This window comes from Castor canadensis, chromosome 10 (genome assembly GCF_047511655.1).
Source record: "Castor canadensis chromosome 10, mCasCan1.hap1v2, whole genome shotgun sequence".
NCBI classification, from domain to species: Eukaryota; Metazoa; Chordata; class Mammalia; order Rodentia; family Castoridae; genus Castor; species Castor canadensis.
The window spans coordinates 13,460,783-13,487,168 of record NC_133395.1 but is presented as its reverse complement, the minus strand read 5'-3'; the positions used below and the strand labels follow the sequence as shown (position 1 = coordinate 13,487,168).

Sequence of the window (26,386 nt, the reverse complement as noted above, 5' to 3'; positions counted from 1 at the left end):
TAGAGTGTTGACAGAGCTTTTTATTAAATCAATTCCAGAAAAAGTTATGTGTCTTTGTATAAAAATCATCACGGTCAACATCAAATAATATGGTAGAAGCTACCTCATTTGCATAGCATTGCTCTGGGACTATGCAAAATAAGTACATGATACTATCTTTATCCTTCTGATACACCAAAATGTACTTTTCACTGAATATGCATTTGATATTGTTGACTTATACTGAAGTTCAGTGTTTAAAACAATTTGATTGCTATGTTTCAAAGTATCATCCCCCAAAAACACTGCTTTTCTAAAAAATATTTCATTCAATATAAAAGGTCAGGCGTTTGCCTATAGGACTAAAATAACAATTATATATTTACTTTGGAATTATGTCTATTCCATTCCGACTGCTATAACAGCCTAGGTAATTTGTAAACAATAGAAACTTACTGTTCATAGTTCTGGAAGTTAGGAAGTCCAAATGAAGGTGCGAGCAGATTCAATATCTGGTGAGGGTCTGTTCCTCATAGATGGCACCTTTTGCTGCATCCTTTTGATGGAAGGGACAGAATCGCTCCCTGAAGCCTCTTTTTTAAAGGGCATTAATCTCTTTCATGGAGGTGGAGCCCTCATGACCTAGTCATCTCTTGAAGTCCCCACCTCTTAATTCTGTTACACTGGGGATTAGGTTTCAACATAGAAATTTTAGCTTAGAAAAACATTCAGACCACAACAGTATATTTAGAACATTCTTATCCTCCCTATCCAAAAGAGAATTTCTCTCTCCCCAAATGACCCACATAGACTTTCACACTGGTTTCTTTTCCTGCTTTGGGACCCACCAACCCAAACAAACTTTGGCTGTCAGGAATATAGGTGGTAAAGTGAAGGGCTGGATATGCCATGTAGTTAAATACATACATGCATGAAAGCTCCCAAGAAAGTTAACTAGTAAATTACATACATCCATGAAAACTAACTAGAAAATTACCTAGACTTAACTTCTTTAGTTTATTTTTCAATGGGTTATTTAATCTTCATAAAATAATAATGACATGAAAAACCTTGTGTTCAGTGGTCTGGCATTAAGAGCAGTAATATTTGCTAGGTCTGCTTGGGCTCACAGTGGCCACAAACCAGCTTTGGGGTGCTGTTACCTTATTGAAGAAAGATATATGCAGAACCTCATCTTAGTAGATGGAGCTGCTGCTAGAGCACTGTGCCAGCAGCATCCTGCAGAGGATGTGGGCTCAGCAAAGAGAACGCTGTGGTCCTAGCAGCTTTAACCTGAGAGGGACCCCCAGGGTACCACCTAACAGCACTACCTTAATTATGGCAGGATTCGTGCCAGCGAGCTTTACATTTTTAAAAGCTGTTCTTGATGACAGAAAATGGTTATTGCTAAGGCCACCCAAACACATCATCTGTCATTTTTGAAAGAAATACTTACACCTGTGTGGAAACAGGGACTATTTAGGTAGGGAGGTTTCTTCCATTTCTCTCTTCAGCACATCCTGGTCCTGAAGCTTTCAGTTGTAGGCCTTGCTGAGTGGTTTCAAACAAGCCCATGTGTATTTCCCTTGAATAAGTACCACTGCTTTGATTCCCTTTTCTCCAAAAGTGGATTATTTAATGCCTATTGTCCTGAACATTCATTTATAGTGTCCCTTCATATCCCAAAAGTGTTGCAGTTTGGGCAATAAATGAGATGGTTGCTCTTGATTCTGACCCCAAATTTTATGTTTTTAGAATCTTGACAATTTAAATCCCCTTTTTCCATATAATTTTGTGTTGTCTGTTCTAAATAAACTTTCTCTGAGCTGGCCAACTTCCTTACTGCTTTTATTAATTTCGTTAATCCTCATGAGCTGGAAATTTTGCTCACATTTAAGAGAGGATACCTTTTTGGCTAAATGTGAATCTGATGGCTTCAGATTCTTTGACACAATTTCCATTGAGAAAGAAGGATCTGCAGGCTAGCCTGTTGGGCAAAAGTGATGCCAATCCAGTTTAGGGATTTGTTTTGAAAGCATCTACCGCATGTGAGAAGTCCAACTCCCCTACTGGAGAACTCATGAAGAAGCCCTGAGACTGTGGAAGGAGGAGGGAGCTCTCTTCCAACCTTTCCTACCAGTGTGGCAGGCTCAGGTGGAGCCATCTTTGAAATTCCAGCCCAGCCCCACCCACCCTAGCTGAACACCTGTGAGTGACTCCAGGTAATTTGATGTAGAACAGAAAACTCGCCCGACTAAGTACTGCCCAGATTCTTGAATGCACAGCATCAAGAAATACAGTACAATGTTTACTTGAAGCCATCAGGTTTGGGGAGAGTTCTTTATACAGCCATAGTTACCTGGAACAGTAAGACACTTTTTAGATTAACAAGTTGTTATTTTAGCAGTTGTTTTAGTTAAAAAAAAAAAAAAAGTTCTACTGACCCTTTGTATTTCTTTGTGAAGATCTTTTAGACTACTGAAGATGAGTGATAGGTGAATGAATGAATATAGCTTTAAAAATTGGCAAGTTAACAGCACTTACCTTCTGCCCAGTGTCATTCTACCACCCTCGCCTGTGCAGGATGATACTTTCAAGTTCACCTTTAACTTTCTTAAGAATATGACATTTTTCAGGTTAGTTTCAGCAGAAAATCTGAATAAATGTATATGTGTATATCTTTTGCAACTGCTTATGATAATAGTTTGTCTTGCCTCCTCCCCTTCACTCTTCCCATTGTGTATGTTGTTTATAAAAGTAGCTGACATATACTATCTACTTTATGCTAACAAAAAAAGCTGCGTCCTTGTGTTTGGCGATACTCTATTCCAGTTTTGACACTCAGCACCTGGAGCATAGGAAACACAGTAAGTATTTGTGGAATTTAGGAATAAAGGTCCCTTAAAGTCATTACATTCTGCATTATGACCACCCCACACCCCCAGTCTCTGAGAACCTGTATACCTCAAATCAGTTTAAGCATTTTAGCACCTCCTACAAGGCATAATTTTAAAAAATAATAATAAAGCTTTCTACAGATAAGCACTGTTTCAGCCTGGTAGTCACGGACATGTCTGCATTGTCTCAGTGATATTTCTGTTACTTGAAACACTATAGTTAATGTGAGAAAACTTCAGATTCAAAGGTTGTTACTCCATCAATTCATTCTACTTTGTAAGTCTACAAGAGTCAAGAACCCCTTCCAGCACTGGGGACACAGCTGCAAATCAAACATTCATGGCCTTGCATTCACAGGTCCCAAAGGTCTTCAAAGGTCACACAGCTGGTTATGGCAGAGTTGTGTGATTTTTTTTTTCTTTCCATCCTTTTTTTAGTCACCCCACATTGTCTTACTAGAGCTTCAGAGTGCTGGTTCATATCTAATGACTTAGTAATCTTTGAAGCAGGAAAATTAATAGAGTAAGGAAAGATACTTCCTTGTGGAAAAAATAGTAAACTGTCAACTTACGTATGATATTAGAAGGAATGGTATCCATCTTACCTTTGTCAAATCTTTTCCTTACAGATTAATGGTTCACAGACTAACTAGTTAGATTTGGCCAGGGGAATGAAAGCCAGAGACAGGATGTAAAATACTAAGTAACAGTTTTGGTACATTTTTACAGCTATCTCACTACAATTAAGATTCTAGAACTGACTTGCTAACAGATGGCTTGAGAGAACTTAGAAAAGAATAATTAGCATTTCTGTAGTATTTTACAGTATCCATAATTCTTTAATGGATAATTCATGTAAATCGCTTCGTGCAGAGTCTGGCACACATCAGGCCGTCCATCCGTGTTAGCTGTTATTAGTAACATCATTACCATCATTTCCTTACTGTTACATATTAACATTTTTGTTTCACAAAGAAGGAGCCTGAGGCTCTCAAAAGTCAGATGGCCTGTCCAAGGAGGCCAAGCTAAGACTTATTCCTAGGTCCTCAAAATCAAAATCCAGTTCTACTGACTGGTAGGCACTCCATCTTGATTTTTACCAGTGACAAAACTGTAATTGGTCTTGACTGTTATCTAGAGGCTGGCCTTTATCCAGGCACTGTAGGGCCACCATTTTTATCGGGTAGTTCTGGGGACAGGGAGGGGACTATAAGAGCAATATTTAAGTTAATTATTGTAGAAAAGACATACATGATAGAGGGGTGAGAAGTAAGAGATTAGACCAGGTAGGAGACTGTTGGAGTAGCTCAGGTCTGAGTTGTCTTGGTAATGAAAGTAGGGACAGATTTTCTCACATTCAGTATTTCCTGCCCTGCTCATCCCTGTAATCACTACCTCACTAGACCTGTTGTTACAGCCGCTCACATCCCATACCTGATCATGACCAGACACCACTGGAGACTTTCGGCTTACCACCCACTCTGCTTTGCCTCACAGTAATTTCTCCTAACTATCTGCTTCTAATGCTTTTAATTGAGTGTTGACTTGAACTCCGTCAGAATATCCGTAACATACATTCTCGATGTGCTTCTGTGGGGGACCCCCGCTCTCTGCCAACAACGATGGACGCCAGGTCCTTTCCTCACTGTGCATTTGTCTTCTTCTGCTTTTTCCATCTGTCACCCCTTACTTCTGGTTCAAATCTAAAGACCTTTTTAGTAGATAACACCAATCAATCTCACACCAGTTGACCCAGCCAGGTATAGATGCCATGTATAATCAATGTTGTCTTCTTCCTCTCCTGAACTGCTTATTACTGTGGAGAAGAAATGTTTATTTTTTTGTTGTTAAAACCTTAGTTTTCTAGAAATGTGGATTACAGAAAATCATTTCAGCTTTTTTGAAAGTTTTATTTGGGGCATTTTGTACATAATGATTTGGAAAAGAGAACTATTTTAAGGTCTTGTGACAATAAGAAAACTCCCAGATATTCTTCTGTTCATAATTTAAAAGCTCCTAAAAGTTTTAGCTCTTCTGTGTTTTGAAGCATCTTTAAAACTTCTTAATTCAAAGGTTGCTTTTTTAAAAAGTAGTTGTAATTGAACTTTGTGTATCAGATACATGTGAATTCTCATTCATGAGCATTTTTGCCAAGGATTCTGAAATAAAGGGGTGCTGAGAAGATGTGCACTATAATTTAATCCAGCTGCCAATGTAGGTAGCAGTTCAAATAGCTTTCATATTCCAGAGTGATCGAATCAGTTTAATTTTTTCAAGTATAATAGTTGGGCCTGTCTTAATGCACAGTTCCAGCTCTCACTAAAGATAAAAAGCATGCCTTATGTCTGAACACCTTTGCTTCTTTGATAGATGAAAGTTGTGTGAACTTCTTCCTGCATGAGCCCAAGCTTGATTTTTCCTTGCTGCTTAAATTGTGTAAAGAGAAGCACACTTTGTTGACAGATTTTAAAAATGACATATTTTTGATTTGTTGACTGAAAGTACATTAAAATGTAGCCTCACATGTAAGTTTCAAATATAGATCAACAGCTGCTTCCCTTTACCTTATTTGGATGTCTTGGATGTGGTTCTTTAAATAAAGATAATAGAATCAACTGGTTTATTTAGACAGTGTTTGCATTTGGTTTCTAAATCACAAGGTTTTAGCTTCTGGTTGTGAATACTTCCATAACCTCCACTTCTAATATGAAAAGGCCACATTAAATGTAGTCACCATTCTCTTTTCTCTTTTTAATGTGGATTTTTGAGGTAGTATGGCATCTTGATACTCCTCAAAGGAAATGTGGATGTACTTTATCTGATAGTGAAAAAATGTTCATAATTGTTATGTTTATTTCCAGTGACATGCTGTGCTTTAGTATTCCTTATGCTTTTAGTCTTTAGCCAATTCTAGATATAAATGAAGCAACGCTGGACTTGGACAGGAATTTAAAATTGACAGTGTTCATGTGAGTAATAAACTGACTGTTGAAACATGAGCTGTGCATCATATGCTACGTAAACATCATCACCCACATGCACATGCCCTCGATTTGTCTTAGAGCTTATTCTGCTTTTCCTGTTCTAATAAGCAGATTGTTTAATTATCTTATTGATTTTTTGTTTCAATTTGTTTTTTATTGAGGTATAATTCACATGCAATAGAATGCAAAAATCTTAGCTACACAGCCAGGTGCATGCACTATGTAATCAAATCCCAGGTGAAAATGTTGACCAGACATTGCAAGCAGCACAGCAGGCTCCCTCATGTTCTGTTCCAGTCATGTTCCTATGCAAAGGCCACCATAGATTAGTTTTGCCTATTATTAAACCTGTGATTGTGTCATTCAGTATCCTCTTTGGGAGGCTCATCCTTATGTGTAGTGGAGGTTAATTTTCTTTAATTGAAGACCAATGGGCCCCTGAGCATGCCATGATTTCATTTCCTAGTCTGTGGGTGGCATTTGGATGGTTTCTAGATTGGGGGTCCTTGTGAATAAGGCTCCTGTGAACACTCTAGCATATATCTTTTGGTGGGTATTTGTGCACTTTCTGTATGTCTCAGACTAGAATTACTAGTTCGTAAACACAAATGTTCAACACACTTCCAAATGATTTCCAAAGTAGTTATAACCAGTTTACTCTCCACCAGCTATAGCTCCAGTCCTTTAATTTTGACTAATCTGATAGGATTCTAAGTATCTCACTGAGATTTTAGATTTTGTTTCTCTGGTAACTGATAATGTTGAGCATTTGGGTGTCTTCTATTGGGAAATACCTATTAAAGTCTTTTGTCCATTTTAAAAACTGGATTGTGTTTTTTGTGATTTGTAGAAATGCCTTTGTATAATCTGAATATAAGCCTTTATCAGATACATGTCTTGCAGACACCTTTCCCAGTCTGACTGACCTCTTCACTTGCTTAGTGGTGTATTTTAATGAGACTAAGTTCTTGATTTTAATGTTCAATTTAATCTTTTATGGTTAATGGTTCTTACTGTCCTATGTAATACATACTTGTCTACTTCAAAGTTATGAAATCCATCGTCCATATTTTCTTCTAGAAGCTTTTTAATCTCACTTCGTTTTATGATCTATAGTTACTTGAGTGGTATGAGAAAAGGGATCAAGGGATCTTGTGTTTTTGGGTTTTGCCTATGACTGCTGGTCTGTAACATTTATGAAAGAGACCCTTACCCCAGTGAACTGCAGGTGCACCTTCATCCTAAATCAGGCAGATCTACACATCAGTGTGTTCTGACTCCCTTTTGTGTTCTGTCTGCGTTTCTCCCACTTGGGCTAGCTTAGATACTTTACTTCTCTTTATGGTCCTTTGCATTTTCAAGAGTCAGTGTGTCACTTCTCATGAAAACAACGGCAGCTACTACTACTACACAAAAACCCCACTGGCGTTTTCATGGGGATTGCATGTGAGCTGTGATTCAGTTGTGAATTGACACAGAGAACAGTGCTGCATATTCCAACCAGCAAGTGCAACATACCCTGTCTTTAGGGCTTTTTTAATTTCTCTAAGCACTGTTTTGTTATATTGATTGTAAAAGTGTTTGACATCTTTGATTAGGTTTTTCCTGATATTTGATATCATCTCGTACTTTTGTAAATTGTCTTAAATGGATTTTCTCCTTGTTTTCTAGTTCTGTGTATAGATTGACCTTATATCCACAACTGTGCCTTTTAGAACAGTTTTTAGGACTGGAGATGTAGGTCAGTGGTAGAGGGGAAGAGAAGGGAGAGAGGGAAGGAAAGAAGGAGGGAGGGAGGAAGAAGAAGAAGGAAGGAAGGAAGGAAGGAAAGATGAAGGAAAGAAGGAAGGGAGAGAGGGAGGAAGGAAGGGAGGAAATAGTTTATGAATATGTTTTTATTTATTGTTTGTGTTGCTTTTTTGTCTCTTTGCTGTGGTTGGGAACTTATATTTAAAGTTTCCCTTCTTAATCATAAGAACCTTTTTATTATTTCTCTTTAAACCATAAATTATGTAAATAATTACCTCACCTGCTTAAAATTAATCATTTATAATTGTAGAGTCACATGCAATTTTAAGAAATAATGTTGGGGCTGGAGGTACGGCTCAAGCAATAGAGCTTCTGCCTAGCAAGCATGAAGCCCTGACTTCAAAGCCCCAGTACACCAAAAGAGAATAGGAGAGGGAGGGAGAGAAAGAGACGGGAAGGGGCAGAGAGGGAGGAGAAGAGGGAGAGAAATAATGGATTCCATGTGCAACTTACCCAGTTTTCCCCAGTGTTAGCATCTTGCAAAACTATAGTACAGTATCACATAATATTGGCATTGACAAAGAATATTTGCCTTGCCACAGGATGGCTTATGCTACCCTTTTATAGCCACTCATAATTCCCTTCCAGCTGTTTCCTCTTCCTATCCTTAATCTGTCTTTTTCTATAATTTTATCTTTTCAAGAATTGTGTATACTCACAGTCATATGAGATGTAACTTTCTGGGGCCAGCTGTTTTCACTCAGCTAAATTCTCTGGAGATTAATCCAAGGTGTTATGTGTATCAGTGTTCATTCCTTTTTATGGCTAAGTAGCTTTCCCAGGATGGATTTACCACAGTTTTACCATTCACTTGTTGACAGATATCTTGGTTGTGTCAGGTTTTTGTCTATCATGAATAAAGCCGCCAGTAAACATTTGGATGCAAACTTTTATGTGAACATAAGTCTTCATTTTTCTGAGACAAATGCCCAAGGAGGAAATTTCTCATTCATATGGTAATTATAGGATTAATTTTAAATCTGCCAGACTGTCTTCAGAAGTAGCTGCTCCATTTAATATCCCATCAGCAATGCATGAGTGATCCGGGTTATTTGTGTCCTTGCCAGCATTTTAGTATTGTCACTGTTATTTATCTTCGACATTCTGGTGATGATTTTAATTTGTAGTTTTAATTCACATGTCCCTAGTGGCTCATTGTGCTGAGCATCTTTTCATGAGCTTATTTGCTGTCTTGTCCTCTTCAGTGAAGTATCTGTTTATGGCTTTTGCCTGTTTCTAATTGGATTATTTCTTTCACTGATCAGTTTTGAGGTTCTTTATGTATTCTAGATATTAGTCCCTTTTCAGCTACGTGGCTTGAGAATAGTTTCTCTAAATCTGTAGCTTGTCCTTTGCCCCTTCTACAGTCTTTAGCAGAGCAAGCAATTTAAAGTATGGTCAAATCCACACTTTTTTCTTTCTTTTTAGTTTTGTTTGTGTTTTTGAGACAGGGTGTCACTATGTGACCCAGGCTGTCCTCAAACTCAAGCTCCTCCTGCCTCAGTTTCTTAAGTGCTAGGATTACAGGCATGTTCAACCACAACTGGCTCTGTCAGTTTTCACATTGTGGATTAGGTTTTTAATGTCAAATCTAAGAAGTCTTTATCTAGCCCGAGATCATGAAGATTCTCTCATGCTTTTCTCTAAAAGTTTTTTCATTATGTCTTCATGCTCAAATCATCCACTTTAGTTTAATCATGACTAAATTGCTCCAACTTTTTTCTTCCTTCATTGAATTATTTTTTCCACTTTGTTAAATATCAGTTGGGGATATTTGCATGGGTCTATTTTTTAGGTTCTCTATTCTGTTTTATTGATCTGTGTCTATCCTGCAAGCCAGTACCAGGTAATCTTCATTACTGAGCTATATGTGTGTGTATATGTATTTGTGTGTGTGTGTGCACTTATATATAAAGTAAGTGTTGAACTTAGGTGTACTGATTTCCCCCACTTTATTCTTCCTTTTCAAAATTGCTTTTCGTATACATTAAGAAAAATCTTGCCTTTACTTAAAAAAAACAAAACTCTGTTGGGATTGTGCTAAACCTGTGTTGTCAGTGTTGGGAGAACTGAGTCTGCTGTGCTGAGTCTCCATGAACATGGTGTGTCTCTTCATTTACTTAGCTCTTCATTTCTTTTATCAGTGTTGTGGAGTGCATGGCGTACAAGAGCTGTACATGAGGTGTTACATTCATGCCTGTGTATTTTTGGAGAAGTTATTAATGGCATGTTTTTGTTTCACTGTGCATGTTTACATTGCTGGTATGTAAAACCATGATTGATTTTTGTCTGTTTATGAATCTGAACTCACTTATTCTAGGAAAGTCCCCCCCTTGAAATGTGTCATGGTCGTGTCACCTGCAAATTACAGTTTTTTCTCTTCCTTTCTGTTCCTGATGCCTTTTATTTCCTTTTCTTGAGTTTCTGCTTATTGCATTGTTGAGTGTTTCCCATACATTGGACAATAAATGATGACAGTGGATATCCTTGCCTTGTTCCTGGTTTTTACCTTGAGGTCTGATAGTAACTGTAAGGTTTTATAGATGTTTTTTTAATCAAGCAGAGGAATTCCCCACTATCCTGGGGGTTTTATTTTAACAGGTATTGACTTAGTTATACATGTTTTCTCTGTGTTAGTGAGATCATGTGGATTTCCTTTTTTAGCCTTTTAGTTTGGTAGACTACATCATTTGATTTTTGAATATTAAAGCATCTTTGCATCACTAACAAAAATCCCATTTGGTCAGACTAGGTACCATAAATCTTTCCCCACCTCAAGCCAGGACACAGCTTGCTTTTACTAATTCACTGACCTCTTGCCTTACTCCTGCTCCCCCAAACTTTATTTTTTACATTTGATTTTAGCCAAAAGGCCAAGAGGCAGTTCATCTTTATTTTTTAAGTTGGACTGCTTGGCCTGAGGAGAACTAATGATGAGCAGGCCCCATGGAGAGATAGAGCACAAGCTGGGGAGATAGCTCAGTGGGAAGAACAGTGTGCTGCATGCACAGGCCCTGGGTTCAACTCCTAGCTCCACAAAAAGAGCCCTACAACACAATAGGTACTTTTTCCTTTTTAAACATTGTTTATTTTTATTTTTTGAGGCAGAGTCTGTCCATGTAGACCAGGCTGGTCTTGAACTCTTTTCTCCTGCCTCAGCCTCTCAAGTCCTGTGATTATAGCATGTAACACCACACCTAGCTGCTGTTTCTTTCCTAAGAGGACCTAGGAAGACAAGGACAATGTTGAAGTTTTTATTTATTTATGCTTACCCTTCTATTTAAAAAGATTTGCAGCTCCTTCTTAATCAACGTAATATTTTTTCTAAGACTTCTAAAGACTTTGTTAAAATAGTGATTCTGAAATAGGTTTTTTTGTTTTGTTTTTTGGCAGTACTTGGGTTTGAACTTAGGGCCTCACACTTGCTAGGCAGGCGCCCTACCACCAGAGCCACGACTCCAGTACTTTTGATTTTAGTTTGAGTTTTCCTGGGCTGGTCTTAGACCAAAATCCTCCTACCTCCAACTTCCCAGTAGCTGGATTTACTGGCATACCACCAAACCTGGCTTGTTTTTCATATGGGGGTCTCACTAACTTTTATCCAGGCAGGCCTTGAACTGCAGTCCTCCTTTCTCCACTTACTGAGTGGCTAGAATTGCAGACATGCCACCATACCTGGCACATGTTAACTTTTTGAGGTTTTTATTTTTGTATGTTATGGATATTAGTCCTCTGGGGAGTTTTTGAACTGTGTTCATGAAGGCTGTTTCTCTATAATTTTCTTTTTTTGTTGTTTTCTTGGCTTTAGAGTAATAATGGCTTTATTAGAATGAATTTGTAAATATTCCCTTCACTGTGTTTTACAGAACAGTTGGAGGAGTGAGCATTAGTGGTATGTATGTGTGTGTGTATGTTTGCAGTACTGGGGATTGAACCCAGGCTCTTGCACCAGGCAAGTCTCAATTTCTTGAACCAGGCCTCTGGCCTTAGTGTTGGTTCTTTAAGATTTGATACCATTCAGCTGTGAATCCATCTGGACTTTTCTTTGTGAGATTAATTATCGTAGTTTCGATTTCATTGTTATTGATCTACTTAGATTTTTTATGTCCTCTTACTTCAATTTTGATAGGTCATATGGGTCTAGAAATTTATTCACTTTTTCTAGATTTTCAGTGTGTTGGCATGTAGTTTTTCCTATGGGCTTCAGTGGCATGTGTTGTAATACTTCCTTTTTTGCCTCTGATTTTATTGATTTGTGAATTCTCTCTTTTTCTTTTGGTTAGTTTAGCTGATTCTTTTGAAAGAAGCAACTCTTTATTTCATTGATCCTTTATGTTGCTCCTTTAGTCTCCATTTCATTAATTGCCAACCTGATCTTTATTAGTTATTTCCATGTACTAATATTTGGTTTGGTTTGGTTCTTGTTTTGGTAAGATCTGAGATGCATAATTAGGTAATTTATTTGTGTTTGTTTATGTCAGCACTCCTACCTATAAACTTCCTGCCTTAGAACTGCTTTCACTGTATCTCACAGGTTCTTTTAGGCCATGTTTCCACTTTCATTTGAAAGTGTATTGTTCAATCTTCATGTTTGTATAATTTCTGCAGTTTTTCTTGCTGTTGATTTTTGGTTTCATTCCATTATGATCTGATGAGATGCAAGGAATTATTTTGACTTTTTTTTTGTACTTGGTAAGACTTGTTTTATGGCCTAAAATACCTGTTTTGCAAAAAGTTCCATCCACTGATGAAAAGAACCACAGTTGGATAGAATATTCTATAGTTAAGTCTATCCATTCTCTATTAGTAGCAATGTGTGAGTATGCAGAAAGATTGTCAACAAAGTAAAATTTGAGTGATGAATGGTTTTTATCTTAAGAGTTTGTACCTGGAAAGAACACACATCTTTTTAAAAAACTCCAAGGTAACCCTAAAAGTATAGATGGAAATTCAGAAGTAATACTAAGGTAAACATGACATGGGTTAACTTGACTAACATATAAAAACTAAACTTCATTTATTAAATTCCTTCTTTTTTGGGGGGTAGTGCTGGGGTTTGACCTCAGCTTCATGCTTGGTAGGCAGGTACTCTAGCCATGCCTCCAACCCTATTCATCTATTAAATAATTCTTTTCTATACAAAAATAATTATTGTGAAATTTAAGCTGAGATTGTTTTTAATGTTTAAGAACACCATGATACATTAAATGTTTCTTTCTAAAAAAAATGACTTGGATAACAAATGGAGTTTTTAAACATCATACTAAAGTGTGTTAGAAACAGCAGGTAATAGCAGGTATACAGTAAGTAGTTCCCTTGGGAGGGGTCTAACATTTTTTTTTATTGTCGTACTGGATGTGGGTACATTGTAGCATTTTAAAGGTTCTTACAATGTGTCAAACAGATCATATTTGAATTCACCCCCTCCACTGCTCTCTTTCATCTCCCCGGTTCCTGCAACAGTTTGAACAGGTATCATTTTTGCATTTACATACATGCGTACACATTGTTTGCACCATATTCATCCTCCTACCCCTTTCCCTGCCACCTCCCCCCTCCCACCGTGCCAATCGCCCCCACTCATAAACTGTTCCGCCCTCCTGTTCTCCGATTTAACATTTTTAATCTTAAGATAAAGCAATATTTAAAATATGTAAAATAGTTACCTGTGAATTATTTTTTTATTTCTCCTTTTTCAAAGCCACAACTTACACTCTTTCCTTCACCCGGTCCATTTTCATTTCTTTGTGTGTGCTGCCTCCAAAATATAAAGTCATACAGCCAGTAACGATGTTTCGGTCGGTGATGTTCCACATATTCCGCGGGTACACACTGCGCAGGCGGTAGTGGACTGCACCAGCTGCGTTTATGGAAGTACACGCTATGATGTTTGCACAACGATGAAGTCACCTGATGACACCTTTCTCTGAACATGTCCCCTCCAAGAGACATGTCTGACTTCCTTCCACTGTCATTATCCTCACGGCAGCCCAAGTCGCCATTGTCTCTTGACTTGAACACTGCATCGCTGCCGTACCGCTTCTGCTGTGCGCCCAGAATCCATTTTTCATCAGCCACGCGACTCCTTAGCGCATGGGCCGAGGCACTGCCGTGCTTCCAGTGGCGCTCTGTCCTTCCACCGCACGCTTTGCGTTAGCGGGCGAGGCCTGTCCTCAGTCACTCGCAGCTCCTCGCATTTCTCTTCAGGCTGAAACTATGCGGCTCGTTTTGTTTCTTGAAGAAGCCTCGCACCTTCTTTTGCCTGTCCTTACTTTACTTTTTCGACTCCTTGAAATTTCTTTTTTTTAATTTCACCATGTTTGATGGAAACCACATGTAATAAATCCACAAATAAGCAAATAAGGTAGGTTTACTTCACTCAAGAAATTAATTAATGAAAAATGTTTGAGTACCAAATTCTCATGATGTAAAATTTAAATAAGAATTCGAACAATTGAACCATCTACGAGAGTCAGCGATAATTTTAAAGAGAGAGACTTTGACTTAAGCCCTTCCTGGCAGTTAGAATTTGACTGGTGGGAACCACTGTCCCCAGAAGATTAGCAACAGCTTTAACCCAGAAGATGCTTTTTGCAAAGTGACAGGAGGTAAGATCGGGTTGCTGTGTGGGGCGAGGATTTGGCTGAAGAAGCCAAACAGGGTTCAGATGATAGATCGGCAGTGGGCAGCTATGTTAGCCCTGAGGAGGCAAAAATGGAACTATCCTAACTGTTTCAAAGGCTGGTGCTTTTCACCATGTGTTATTTCAGGGGCATGTCCTGAAATAGTTTATAGTGATTTCACGCTTTCATTCTGATATTTTTTCCACGTGTCCTTTTTTTCTTCATCAGTTTAGTTAGAGGCTTACCACTTTTATTGACCGCAGATAACTAGTTTTTAATTTCATTCATTTCCCACACTGTTTTTCTGTTTTGATTTCTTTAATTTTTTATGATTTCTTCCTTCTTAATTTGGATTTCTTTTGTTCAGATTTCAGAGGGTTTTTTTGCTTTGGAATATTTGCATAGACTGTACTGGTTGAGTATCCTTAATCTGAAAACCTGAAATCCAAAATTCTCCAGTGTTTTTCATAGAGTCTCAGATTTTGGAGCATTTGTATTTTAGGTTTTCAGATTAGGTATGCTGTAATAGCTTCTTTAGGATCTGTTAATTTCAGTGTCTGGGTCATATCACATGTATTGTTTGGATTAGTCACATTTTCCTGGTTCTTTCTGTTTGGTAATTTTAGCTATTATTAAACATTTTTAGTATTATTTTGCTTAGAGTCTGACTCTTGTTACAGCCCTCTGGAGAATTTTCTTTCAGCAGGAAAACCAACCCACTTAGATTCAAACTAAGCTCTAGCTCCCCTTTTTCAGGATCCATAGTGCTCATGTCAGGTGGGTTTTCAAAACTTCCCTGTGCTGCCTTGTGCACGCCACTCGGGCTAGTCTGAGGCCTGCAGTAGTTTAAATTGTGGTTCAGTTTTCACAGGCTTCACTGTACTCCTTTGGTTCTTTCCATTCATCTGAAGCTCATATGAACTTGTTTATCCACACACAGAATTAAGAAATCCCTTTCTCTGGCCCATCCTCTCTGATTCCTCCCACACTCTTCAGACCACAGAGGCACATTTCCTAACCAGAAATAGGATGTTTCTCTCAAAGCATTCACTTTCTATTTATCCTCCACAGAGTTCTCAAAGGTGGATTCACCTTCCAGCTAAAATGTAGAGGAGAAGAACAAAAAGAGAGAGAAGGGGAAAACACCTGGAATTTCCCCACCCCCTGGACCTTTTGTTCCTTTAGTCAGAAAAACAGATTTTAGTATTTTTTTTTTTTTTGTATTTTGTCCTGAGTTTTTATTTTTGGTAAGCAGGAGATAGAGACTTAGTGGACCTCCATCATCTTGGCCACACAAGGAGTCCTGCCTGTGAATCATATTTCCATCAACAGTTGGTCCATCACAATCAAACTTAGGAATCTGTTCTTCTGGTACATTATCAACTCTAGTAATTTCTATGAAAGCAGATTATTTTTACTTACATTAGTGTGGTATCTCTCATAGCTCTGAGTGTCTTCTTAGTATCATTATTCTCTTTGCATAATTTTTACATTGCATTTACAAATTTCTCTCTGTTCTTCTTCAGTATGCATTCTGAAACCAAGAGAGAATGAAAGCAAAGACTGTGGTTTCCTTTCATTATTCAAGTGAAATTACAAAAAAAGAAAAAAAAAGCCCTTTTAAAATTAAGTATTTATTTGGTTCAAAACAGGTCCGTTCAGAGGAAGAAGGCAGCCTTACTTTGCCCACAATTCCCACCCTTAAAGAAGTATTGACATGTCATGCTAACAAGCATGGCGTGGAAGGAGCCTCCAAGTCCTACCAAAAACAATCCTAGAACACGTTATTGGAAGATTAAAAATATCAATCCTGAAGAAGGGGAGGAAATAGGCATTCTTAAATTTTGAGCACTTTCACTTGGTAAAAGTCTCTGGATGTCCACTGAGACATTGTTGTGTATGTGTGTACACAGCAATCTGATGAACTAATCTAGAAATGAAACTTTTGGTTCAAAGGGCATGCAAAAGATGTACGTAGGGTTTTTTTTAACCCTTTGACTCAGAAATTTCACTTTTAGATGTGTTCCTCAGATTGCTATTTATGTTAGGCCCATGATAGTATGGCACTAATAAGGAAAAAGTAAATTATACTGTAGTTTTGGTATAGATTCTATAAAATGGAATACTGTTTAGCCAGTAAGATAATATATGTTATTTATTGAAGCAGAAAATCCCATATTATTAAGGAAAAATTGAGGCCACTAAATATAATTGATAGGGTCTTTTATAAAAATTAATGTCTTTTTATATAACTATGAATAGGAAAATAGTCTGGAAGTATATATGCCAAAATAGTTACAGTGACCTTTCTCATATAGGTGAGCTTATGAACATATTCTATTTGTTCCTTTCCCATTCAGGTATTGCTAGGAATTTATTTTTTTAATCTTGATGTATTATTTAATTTGAGATAGGGAAGAAAACCTGTTTTCATTTTGGAGAAAGGCAAAAGAACTAGGCCTGTGAGGGAGACAGTGTTACAGATCACAGTTCATATATATAGGGGGAACTTTGTAACATTGATGTTTAACAGAACTGACAGAAAGGACGAAGCAGGTTGGCTTTAGGTATGAGTTCTGCATCACTAAAAGTGTTCAGATAGAAACTACACAGCCAGTTGGCAAGGTTGACGGGAAAGCGATTGAAGTGTCAGGTGTTTTGACATTTTTGTCTTGAGACTCTTAGCAGAAGAGATTGTAACACCGGTGCAAAGTTGAACAAGAGGACTTATAAGAGCTTTTCTGATTCTCCTCTGGATTCAAAGAGAGTTGTATTTCAACCTGCTTATGACTGAGAATGTAAGCGCATGATCAAATTCCAGGAAATATGACTGCCTTTTAATATGCTACAATACAACACCCTCAAAAGGAAAATCAGAGGACTGACAGAAATGATGTCTGACCACAGTTTATCACTGATGAATAAACGAAGGGAAGGAGGAATTAGTTGTGTACTTACCACACTTTAAAGCCATAAACTATGCACATACAGTATTATTTGAGGTCACACAGTCATAGATGAAGCCAGTGCTTCCTCAGCTGTTGGAAGCTCAGAACTTATGTACATATACAGTTAACATAGGTCTAGGTATGTATTTTTAATCGGCATTTGATCCCACAGATTCAGATTCTATAGCTTTAGAGGGGGCCCAGGATCCGTATTTTTAGTTCTCATGTTGTTTTAATGATGGGTCAAGTTCAGTCAGTACTGTAATAAAGTGTACACAGACGTATTCCTAACACACATATTAGGACAGTTACAAGAAAAAAATGGAGTCCGTTGGTGAACACACTAGATGCTCTTGAGCCATTGCTGCTCACAAAGCTGCTGTGAATGGAGAACACGCCATCAACAGTCTGCAGCTATACCGTGGTTCTCTCATTCAGTCCATTAAGCACAGTTGCTTAGTTATTCATATGTTAGCTGACGCTCACAAATCCAATAAACAGTATGGAAATTCACGTCGATGCAGAGTATCGCCAAAATGATTGGAGCCCACCAGCCATTGTTTGACCCTGGTCATGCTCCCAAAGGAAATATCAGGGACAGGACGCTGTGTTGAGATGTGAGAAAGGTGGTGCCCTACTCACGATCAGGTTAACACTAATACATGAATCATTTCAGAATTTTCATTTTCAACTTCATTCCCAAACAGCATGTTTAGAAAAGGGGAAGTGAAGATCACCCACAAAACTGATGAGAGTAGAACATGAAAGTAACTGCTGTCACCTACCGACCAAGTACCTTGTCTTCCTGATTAATAGAGCCAGCCTGCCACTTTTGGCACCCAATTCTTCAGTTCTATTTTACCTCAAGTGAACAGGTGTCCTGAGTGTGGGAATCCTGTGGGGGTTGAGAGAAGTCTACAAATGAATCCCACAGGCCTGTTCACTATTGCTTGAACCACCAGGCATTCCCCCACCCAGGCTCCCATGTGGTACAGTCCATGTCCCACTAGAGTGCTCTCCCTGGTACCTACTTGACAAACTCCTTACCCCCCTCTTCTTAGCTCACATGCCAGCAGGGCTGTGATGGTCTTTAATTCTCAAGTTGAGAATTAAAATAAGACCTGTGATCCAGCCTGCTCCCAGATCTGCATCTTTGTTCTTTTTGCTTTTATGTTCTAGTAAACATGACTTACTTATGTTGCTAGGTCTATTGTTGACATCTGTGTCCTCTCCTAGACTACACTCACTGTGAGGCATCTTTGTTTCACTCCTCTACCGTAAGTAGAGACAGCAGTACCTAGGACATTGTAGACTCTCAGCAAATAAGTATGTGCTGAATGGGAGGCTACATATACATGATTCATTAACTGTTAACTATTAGCTTTCTACTACCAGCCTACAACTGCTGCCACACAAGGCAGTTTTCAGTGCAGCCTTTAGTATTCACATGCTTAAAACCATCCCAAAATTTATGTGGGAACAACGCTGCCAGTTAAATGGAGCTGCTTGGGTCCTGAGTGCATCTTTCCTCCTTCCGTGAGTCAGTGTGCCAGCAGTACCGCTCCGCCAATGGAATTGAGAATGTCTGCTGCTTGGTGCTATGGTCCCATGAGGTCTCACAAGGTTTTTCCCCTGCATTTTGGCTTTGTTCCTATGACTCATATCTCTTCCAAAGATCAGCCTGTTGTCTTCTTAGAACAGTGCCAAGTGCTCAGCCATTGACCTGGTAAATGATAGGTGTTGATGGTGGGTGTGGTCCACCATGTCTGTTGTGATCCTTAACTTCAGAGTTTAAGAGCACCTTGGGAATTATCTACTCCAGCTCACTCTAGACATCCAGGAAACTGAGGCACCAAGAAATTAAATTAATGTAAATTCACAGAACTAACTAGAGACAGTTCTGAGAATGAAGTCCTGGTCTGGTTTTGGGTGGGTTTTTTGTTGTTAAAAAACCCCATTGCAGCAGCAGATGGTCACTCTGTCAACACAAGGCTTTCCTCTTTCCCTTGTCTTTCTCACCCATCTGTGGTGCAGAATTAGGCTCCTCCAACTCTTACTTTTAGGTGAGGACCCTACTTTATCATTGCAACCCGAAGCCGTCCAAGATTCCCCTCCCCACAGGCATCAGTGTTTTCTCCTGTAGGAACCCCAATGTTTTGGGAATGCTTTTCTGATTTTCTTGTTCCTTGTTACCATGATGCTCAGTCTTAGACAGAGAAAAACTCAGCCAGTGTCAGTAGCTTTGGTATTTCTTTTGACTCTGTCTCTGTTTTGGTGGTTTCTATTCCACACCCCCAGACCTGGCCTTGGTTTGCTTCTTCTCAGGAATTCTCTACTTCCATCAGGGTCTCCTGCCTCCTAAACACTCCATCATTTCTCAAGCTGTGGAATTGCATGGGGGGAGGGGAGCACAACACAGATGACACTACCCTGTATTTATCTAGTCTTGACTTTCTTTGTATTATCTCATTTGACCTTTATAGCAACCTTGTGTATTATGTGGGAACAGATTCTCTCATTCCTTTCTTACTGACAAAGATGAAATGCAGATTTGCAGAGGAAATGAATCGCTCAGCTGTTGTGCAGCCTCTCATGCACAGGACTGGAAGCAAAGTCTCCAAATCATAGTTTAAAATATTTTCTACTGTCCCACATTTTAATGTTAACAGAGAGACAAAACTTATCACCATCTGGTATTCTAAAGTGAACATAATTTTTCTCAAAATCTTAGTTTTTAAAAGGATATTAATCTGTATTTCTCTAGCATCTTTAGCTTGGTTTTAAGAAAGATCACTGATAATTCAGCAAATGATAGATGAGCAGGTTCTCAGACACTGAATTTTCCTCTATTATAAAATGTTACCAACACTTATTAATTAAATGCTGTATTTGCAATGTTCTGGTTGTCCTTTTCAGGATCAGACTTGGTAAAAAATGTATTCACATTCTTGATTTAAACAGTGTATCATCCAACTGTTAATAATTTTTGCAAGTTTTAAAAATTTATGCATTCTAATAACTTCTGTACTTTTCAATTCAAAGTAGAAGAAACATTTTTCCTTGAAGTATAAGACATGATATAGTACTGTATTTGATCTAAAAACTGTTCCTTAAAATAGTTGTTTTACTATAGAACATTGTTGTCTTTCCAGTTTTCTTTTTATCATTGAGTATTGCTAGCAGATTTAAATATTTAATATTAGATTTAACTTAAATTCAACCCAATATATCTTGCTGAATTGTATTAATGTTTATAAGTTACATCACTGACAAGCAGAGTGTTTTAAAGCACTTTGTGATGTGTTTACTCCATGGAAAAGGAAATGTAGTTATAGCTTTGCAATTGATACAAATTAGAAACTGACATTGTCCTGATGTTGTCCGGACATGGCTGGCAGTGTCAGCTCCCTCCAGGCTTCTCTGTACCACAGGTCAAGAGGGCTGATATGCAGAGCTGATGAATGGTGTTTTGTAGTGCAACTTCATTTGTCCTCCCAGAGGCCAAAGGTGCACATGAGAGTTTGTATGTAGTAGTCCTGAACTAAGGATGTGAAAAGTCCTTGTGTCGTATGCTCAGAGCTTTCAGTATGATCTAAGGCCTTGATACAGTTCATACAGAGTCCTTTCATAGACATTGGAGTTGTCCATTTCCTGCAAGATGATAATATCCAAATTCTAAATTTACCCTTAAACTCATGTTTAAGTTGTTAGGTTTCAGTGGCACACTGCCTGGAGTATGCCCTTTTGTTGAGACCATTCTTAGTTTGATTTGTTGCCAAAGAAAAAAGTGAGTCTGTTGGGAATATGGTAGGCTTTACAAGTTAGGGTAAGTAGAGAACCAATTTGTACACAAATTTGCTTTACCTCCTTTAGAAATCAGGAATACAGAGGAAAACACACACACACACATACACTGGTTTACACTGAAATCACAGAAAGTACAAAATACTTGAAATGACCTTGAAAGTAAAAATGAAGGTCTTAAAGGAAAATGATAGAGGGGGTGAATTCAACTATGATGTATTATAAGAACTTTTGTAAATGTCATAGTTACCCCAGCGTAACAATAATAATAGTAATAAAAAGATGGTCTTGTGAAAATATATTAGTTACATTTCTTTGAACAGTAAGTGTTCAGACCAGCATCAGGTATTTTTACACCAATGTATGTGCTGTGTCTTGGGCTACATGGAGCAGCCATTGTAAGGGCATCATCATCTTTAAGTACCAGAATGATTTAGGAACTCTTTCTTTGTTCTTACCACTTATTAGCTAAAGCTTTCTCCAAATGTATTTACTCAGAAGCACCTGGTCTACTTAAGATGGAAAAGAGATAACGTCAAATAAAGCTAATGATTGAAATGTTCAATTCTTACCATTGTGTAAAGACCAAAATTATTTTTTTCAACTGCCTAAGAGTTTCATAAGGGGGTAGGGTATGGTTGATGGTGCGCATCCTTTTTCCTATTTAGTAACTTTTTCTCATTTAGGAAATACCTCTTATTTTCTTCTTACAACATGATTGGTTTTATATACTTATTGCGTACAGCATTTACTCAGTAGAGCTAATTATTACATGAGCAGCTGAAATTTTGAGTAAGCATCTCTTGGAATAGAAAATTTTAAATTAACCTAAGAGGAGTAGGTCCTAGATTCTGAGAACAAATTTCCAAGTATATCTGAAAAGGTCAATTGATTTTAAAGGATGCATAACTGATTAATTTAAACATCATTTTGGAAAACCCATTTGTGACCCACTGAAAGCATCTTCAAAATGCCCTTGAGTAGGTGTCAAGCCAACTGGCACAAATAATATATAGCAAAAAAATAAAATACGTCTGCCCTGTTTTAACTGTGTGCTATTACAGTATGTCTGTTTATTCTTTTATAGGTATGAGAAAGTACCAGTCATCTTGGTTGGGAACAAAGTGGACCTGGAGAGTGAGAGAGAAGTATCTGCCAGTGAAGGCCGAGCCCTTGCCGAAGAGTGGGGCTGCCCTTTCATGGAGACTTCTGCCAAGAGTAAAACAATGGTGGATGAACTCTTTGCAGAAATTGTGAGGCAGATGAACTATGCTGCTCAGCCTGACAAAGATGACCCATGCTGTTCCGCCTGTAACATACAATAGCACCTGAGTGAGGCTGTCCTGAACAGGATTTGCCTAGTATTGTGGGCGATAGAAAACTCGCCTACTCTGATTCAGTTTGCAGGATGTGTAGTACAGATCTACCGTGCACTGCAACCCTTATTCAGAAACGAGCAGTGATGTCAGCTGGTGTCTCTGCGTACATTTGGGTTCAGTGACTTAAGTTTTCACCATTGTCCTCAGTCTCCTTAATACATCTGCAACTTGAAGGCACAGGCCATCAGTCTACAGGGTGATCTCATTTGAAAGTGATGGTGGTATTGCCACTGAGCTGAAAGAAGCAACTGTTGTATAAATTAAAAATAATCATGAGAGAGAAACCAGAAGAATTCCTATGACCACTTACAATTAAAATATTTTGTTGTCTTTAAAAAAAATAAGTAAAGGAGAAATATTTTCCTACAAGAGTACTGAATTTCAAGAATCGGGATAGCGACTAACCAGTGCATTCCATCGAGTGAGACACCGGCTGGCTTGCCATCAGGACTGCAGGGAAAGTGCTGAGCTGCCACGGTTCTGGTTTTCAATTGATGCTCAATTGTAAATGCTGTTCTGATTTGAACCCTTGATGGAGAGTCAGAGCAAGGTTGTGTGCAGATAAAATCTGGCTTTAGAATTTATTAAGTCACCTGCTTTGCCACAGACAATGGAGGTTCTCCCAAGGGTTTGATGAGAATTTAAACCGCAAACCCACCTCTGTTAGCCAAGCAAGGGATGGTCTTTTGCTTACTGAACAAGAAGGAAGCAACTGAGATGGAGTAGTTGCCTAGCCTTATTAACAAGGGCGCTCTAGTAGTTTACCTACTACCATCACGTAAGGAAAATGAAGCCATGTTGCGTGCACACGGTCCCGTTTGCAGAACCTCACAGGACAGGACAAGTGTCTGGCATTTTCATGTTTGTTAAAGCAGCAGCTTCCTCCTCGCCTTCAAGGGCTGTGGTTGGGATGTGACCCTGGGCTGACCTGCTTTGGAAATCCAGTACTGTAGCACAGCTTTATTGCAGGCATTTCAAAAGTTGAATAACCATGTGAAATAATTTGGGCTTAAAAGTAGAACGTAAATTACAGAGTGGAAGGCAAGGGACAAAAAAGCCTTTTATCTTTAATTTTCCTGGAGAATTACATAAAGGTTTTCTTGTAACCGTTTTGCCCTGATTACTGAAGTGGCAAATAAAGCTGGAGTGAATATTTTGTTTTGAAAAGGTGCTCAAGTTCTGACGTTTTGGGTTTTCATAGCCGTGAAGTATTTTTCATTTGCATGAGTAATGGCACAGGAAAAACCGATTGAGAAGTTTTATAATCAAGGGTAGAAGGGTTTCACCTCACTCTAGAGTTACAAATGCTGAAGAGATTGTCTTGAGCCCACCTTCTGGAGATGAATTTGGCCTTCAGAACTGCAAGGTCACCAAGCCTGCGATACACTTTCCGCTCACACTTGCTTGGTTTCACAGTCTCGTGCAAGTAACCTCTGTCTTACGCGTGTAACTGGGAGAAGAGTGTGTGTTTGTGTGTGCATGTGTGTCTTACTGCTCCTAAGAATTTGGCACAAGTCAGAGATAATTGCCTATACTGAGAATCTATACTGCAGAATATAGTGTATCAAAAAACATTTTTTCCTTTTGTTTGTCTTTTTATATACCACTGAAATCATTGGTAGCCTCTCCTCCCCAGTGTTTAGTAACTGGCATTAAGATTAAAGGATAGAAAGAAAGGTCGGTAGTATTTTTCATAGGTGAGAAAACTGAAGAAATATTGTGGGTAAAACCAGGTCATAGTTGTTAGAAAAATCTTTGAATTGTGAATATTTAGTCTTCAGTCTAATTTTTTTAAATAATCTTCTGCTATGAAGCACCTTGTTTGTAGGACAAAAAGTTTTAATGAAACAAATTTTACTATGTTAATGCTGATTTGACTCAAACATCTAGAGAAATCAAAGAGTCAAGAAGTATCACTCATCTACAAGAGTAGAAATATTTGTTAGTGAATTGGTTGAGTTTTAAAAGCGCCATCCTCTCAGAGTGATTCTGATTTTTAGAATTCCATAACTGATAACAATTTATGACAGCTCAGATCGCCTATTAGAAACGCTGTACAGATTCCACCGTTTTTGCTGTGCACACATGAAGAATAATGTGAAAGGGTTGGCAAAACATAAGGTGGAAGAGATCATCTAAAATTTGGGGTTTCGGTTAGAAATGTTTGTCAGACAACAAGGTGGACTTTTACTGTAAAGATGTTACTAAGAACTGACTTGGCTACCTGATCAGTGTCTCCACACAACCCTACATACGTAGTGACCAGGCAACAAGACATCCCAAACGGGAAACCCTCCTGCACCCTCGGCGCTCCTCCGGCATGAAGCTAACTCGGCATGAATGAGCGTGCTTGCCCATGGTAGCAAAGGTCAGGAGCAGGAAGAGGGTCCTTGTTGGCATGGGAAATAATAGTGGCTGTGGAGGCGGCTTGGCGACTTGGGAATCACTGTTTATTTCATGCCCTGGTCAGACTAGCAACTAAATAAGTGAAAGTTTTTCTAACATGCCTTAAAAATATTATGGTTTGATCCAAAGACCCACTTTTTCTTTAGCTTTTGGGTTCTGGTTTTGTTTTGTTTTTTATTTTTATACACAGGCAGCATTTTTTTCTTAATTTTTTTTTTGATATTGCAACTTTTGGTTCTTCTAAGCTGTGATCGTGATGGTAACTGATGCCTTTCATTTTGTTCATCTTACACAAGACAAGCCAGCATGTGATCAGAAGTATTACTTAAAATCTTTCCTTAAACTACTGAAAGGTGCTTCGATGATTTTCCTCCTTTGGTTTGTAGAATTAGGACTGAACTTTGACTCCATTGCTCCGGTTGCCATCACTCTTTGTGTTAAAACTACTGATTTGCTTTTCTTTTGTGTTTGGCATTTGATTTCCAGTGTGAATGTTGTCACTGTCTGTGTGGATGTGAAAGTGCTGTACCTAGCTTGTGGCTCCTGGCTGTCTGTCCTTTGGTTTTCGCTCTTATCAGTAGTTCTCTGTTAGCACTGGGTAACCTTCATTGTCTCCTTAGCTTATCAAATGTTAAAGACTATGGGGTCTTTCTTTTCTTTTCTTTTCTTTTCTTTTTCAACTTGTTATGTGCATCTGTTCAATCTTGATCAGGGTTTCAAGAATGACTGCAGTAGGTTTCGAAAACAATTCATCATTATCGATTTGGGGTTTCCCAGACATACAGTTCACAGTTAATTACTGAGCTCTAATACAACTTACCATTTAAAATTGAACAATAGTTTATTGTTTTGTAACAATGTCAGTTGTTAAATCTTGACATTTCAATTAAAACATGAATTATAGATATAACTCAATGCAAATTCAACAGTTGTATTTGGAGTTAAATTATTTTAACAAATAAATTTATTTAATGAAACTTTGGATTTTGTTTTATTTTGTACATATTCATGAGTGAGATGTATTTATTATGTATAAAAACAAGTAAGAAGTACCACGTAATGAATTTTGTACTCTTCATACAGAAATATATAAGCCAAATGAAATTGAGAATTCATCATATGAAAAAGGAGGCCAATGGATCAGTTTCATACCATTGAAAAGTAAAAATAGCATGGCAAAGATTTTTAAATCAGCTGTCATAAATGTAAACTTCTCCCTATAAGTGCTAGTTGACACTTTTTGGTAGCTAGTTTATTTGGAGCCTGATGCTAAGGTTACCAGAATCCTTCTAGATGGTGAACTTTCACTGTTGCCTTACGATCCTGCTCCCATCACTGAAATACGGCCTTCAGTGACGGCTTGAAGCTGTCTTTGTCTCCTGCCTTGTGAGACCAAGGTGCCAGCAGCTGAAGGTTTCTGCTCTGCAGGCTGCAGGGCCTGCCTGTTCTATATGGGGCCCTTCAGCTGCCTTGATAAGGCACCCATTCATTCCCTAAGCCTGTTGAGAGGATGCCTCAAACCCCTGGCAGCCTTCTACCAGCTGAGAAGCTTCATTG

The 26,386-nt window shown here is 38.4% G+C and overlaps 1 protein-coding gene across 1 annotated transcript in view; it reads left to right on the top strand.

Annotated features, from left to right (window-relative positions):
* Rap2a (RAP2A, member of RAS oncogene family) overlaps nt 1–25,806 on the top strand; it is a 37,564-nt gene extending 11,758 nt beyond the window's left edge. Inside the window, exon 2 of the mRNA XM_020163628.2 lies at nt 22,132–25,806. Coding sequence (XP_020019217.1) covers nt 22,132–22,369 — 238 coding nt within the window. The 3' untranslated portion in view covers nt 22,370–25,806. The remainder of the gene's footprint in view (nt 1–22,131) is intronic.
* The last annotated feature ends 580 nt before the right edge of the window (nt 25,807–26,386 follow it).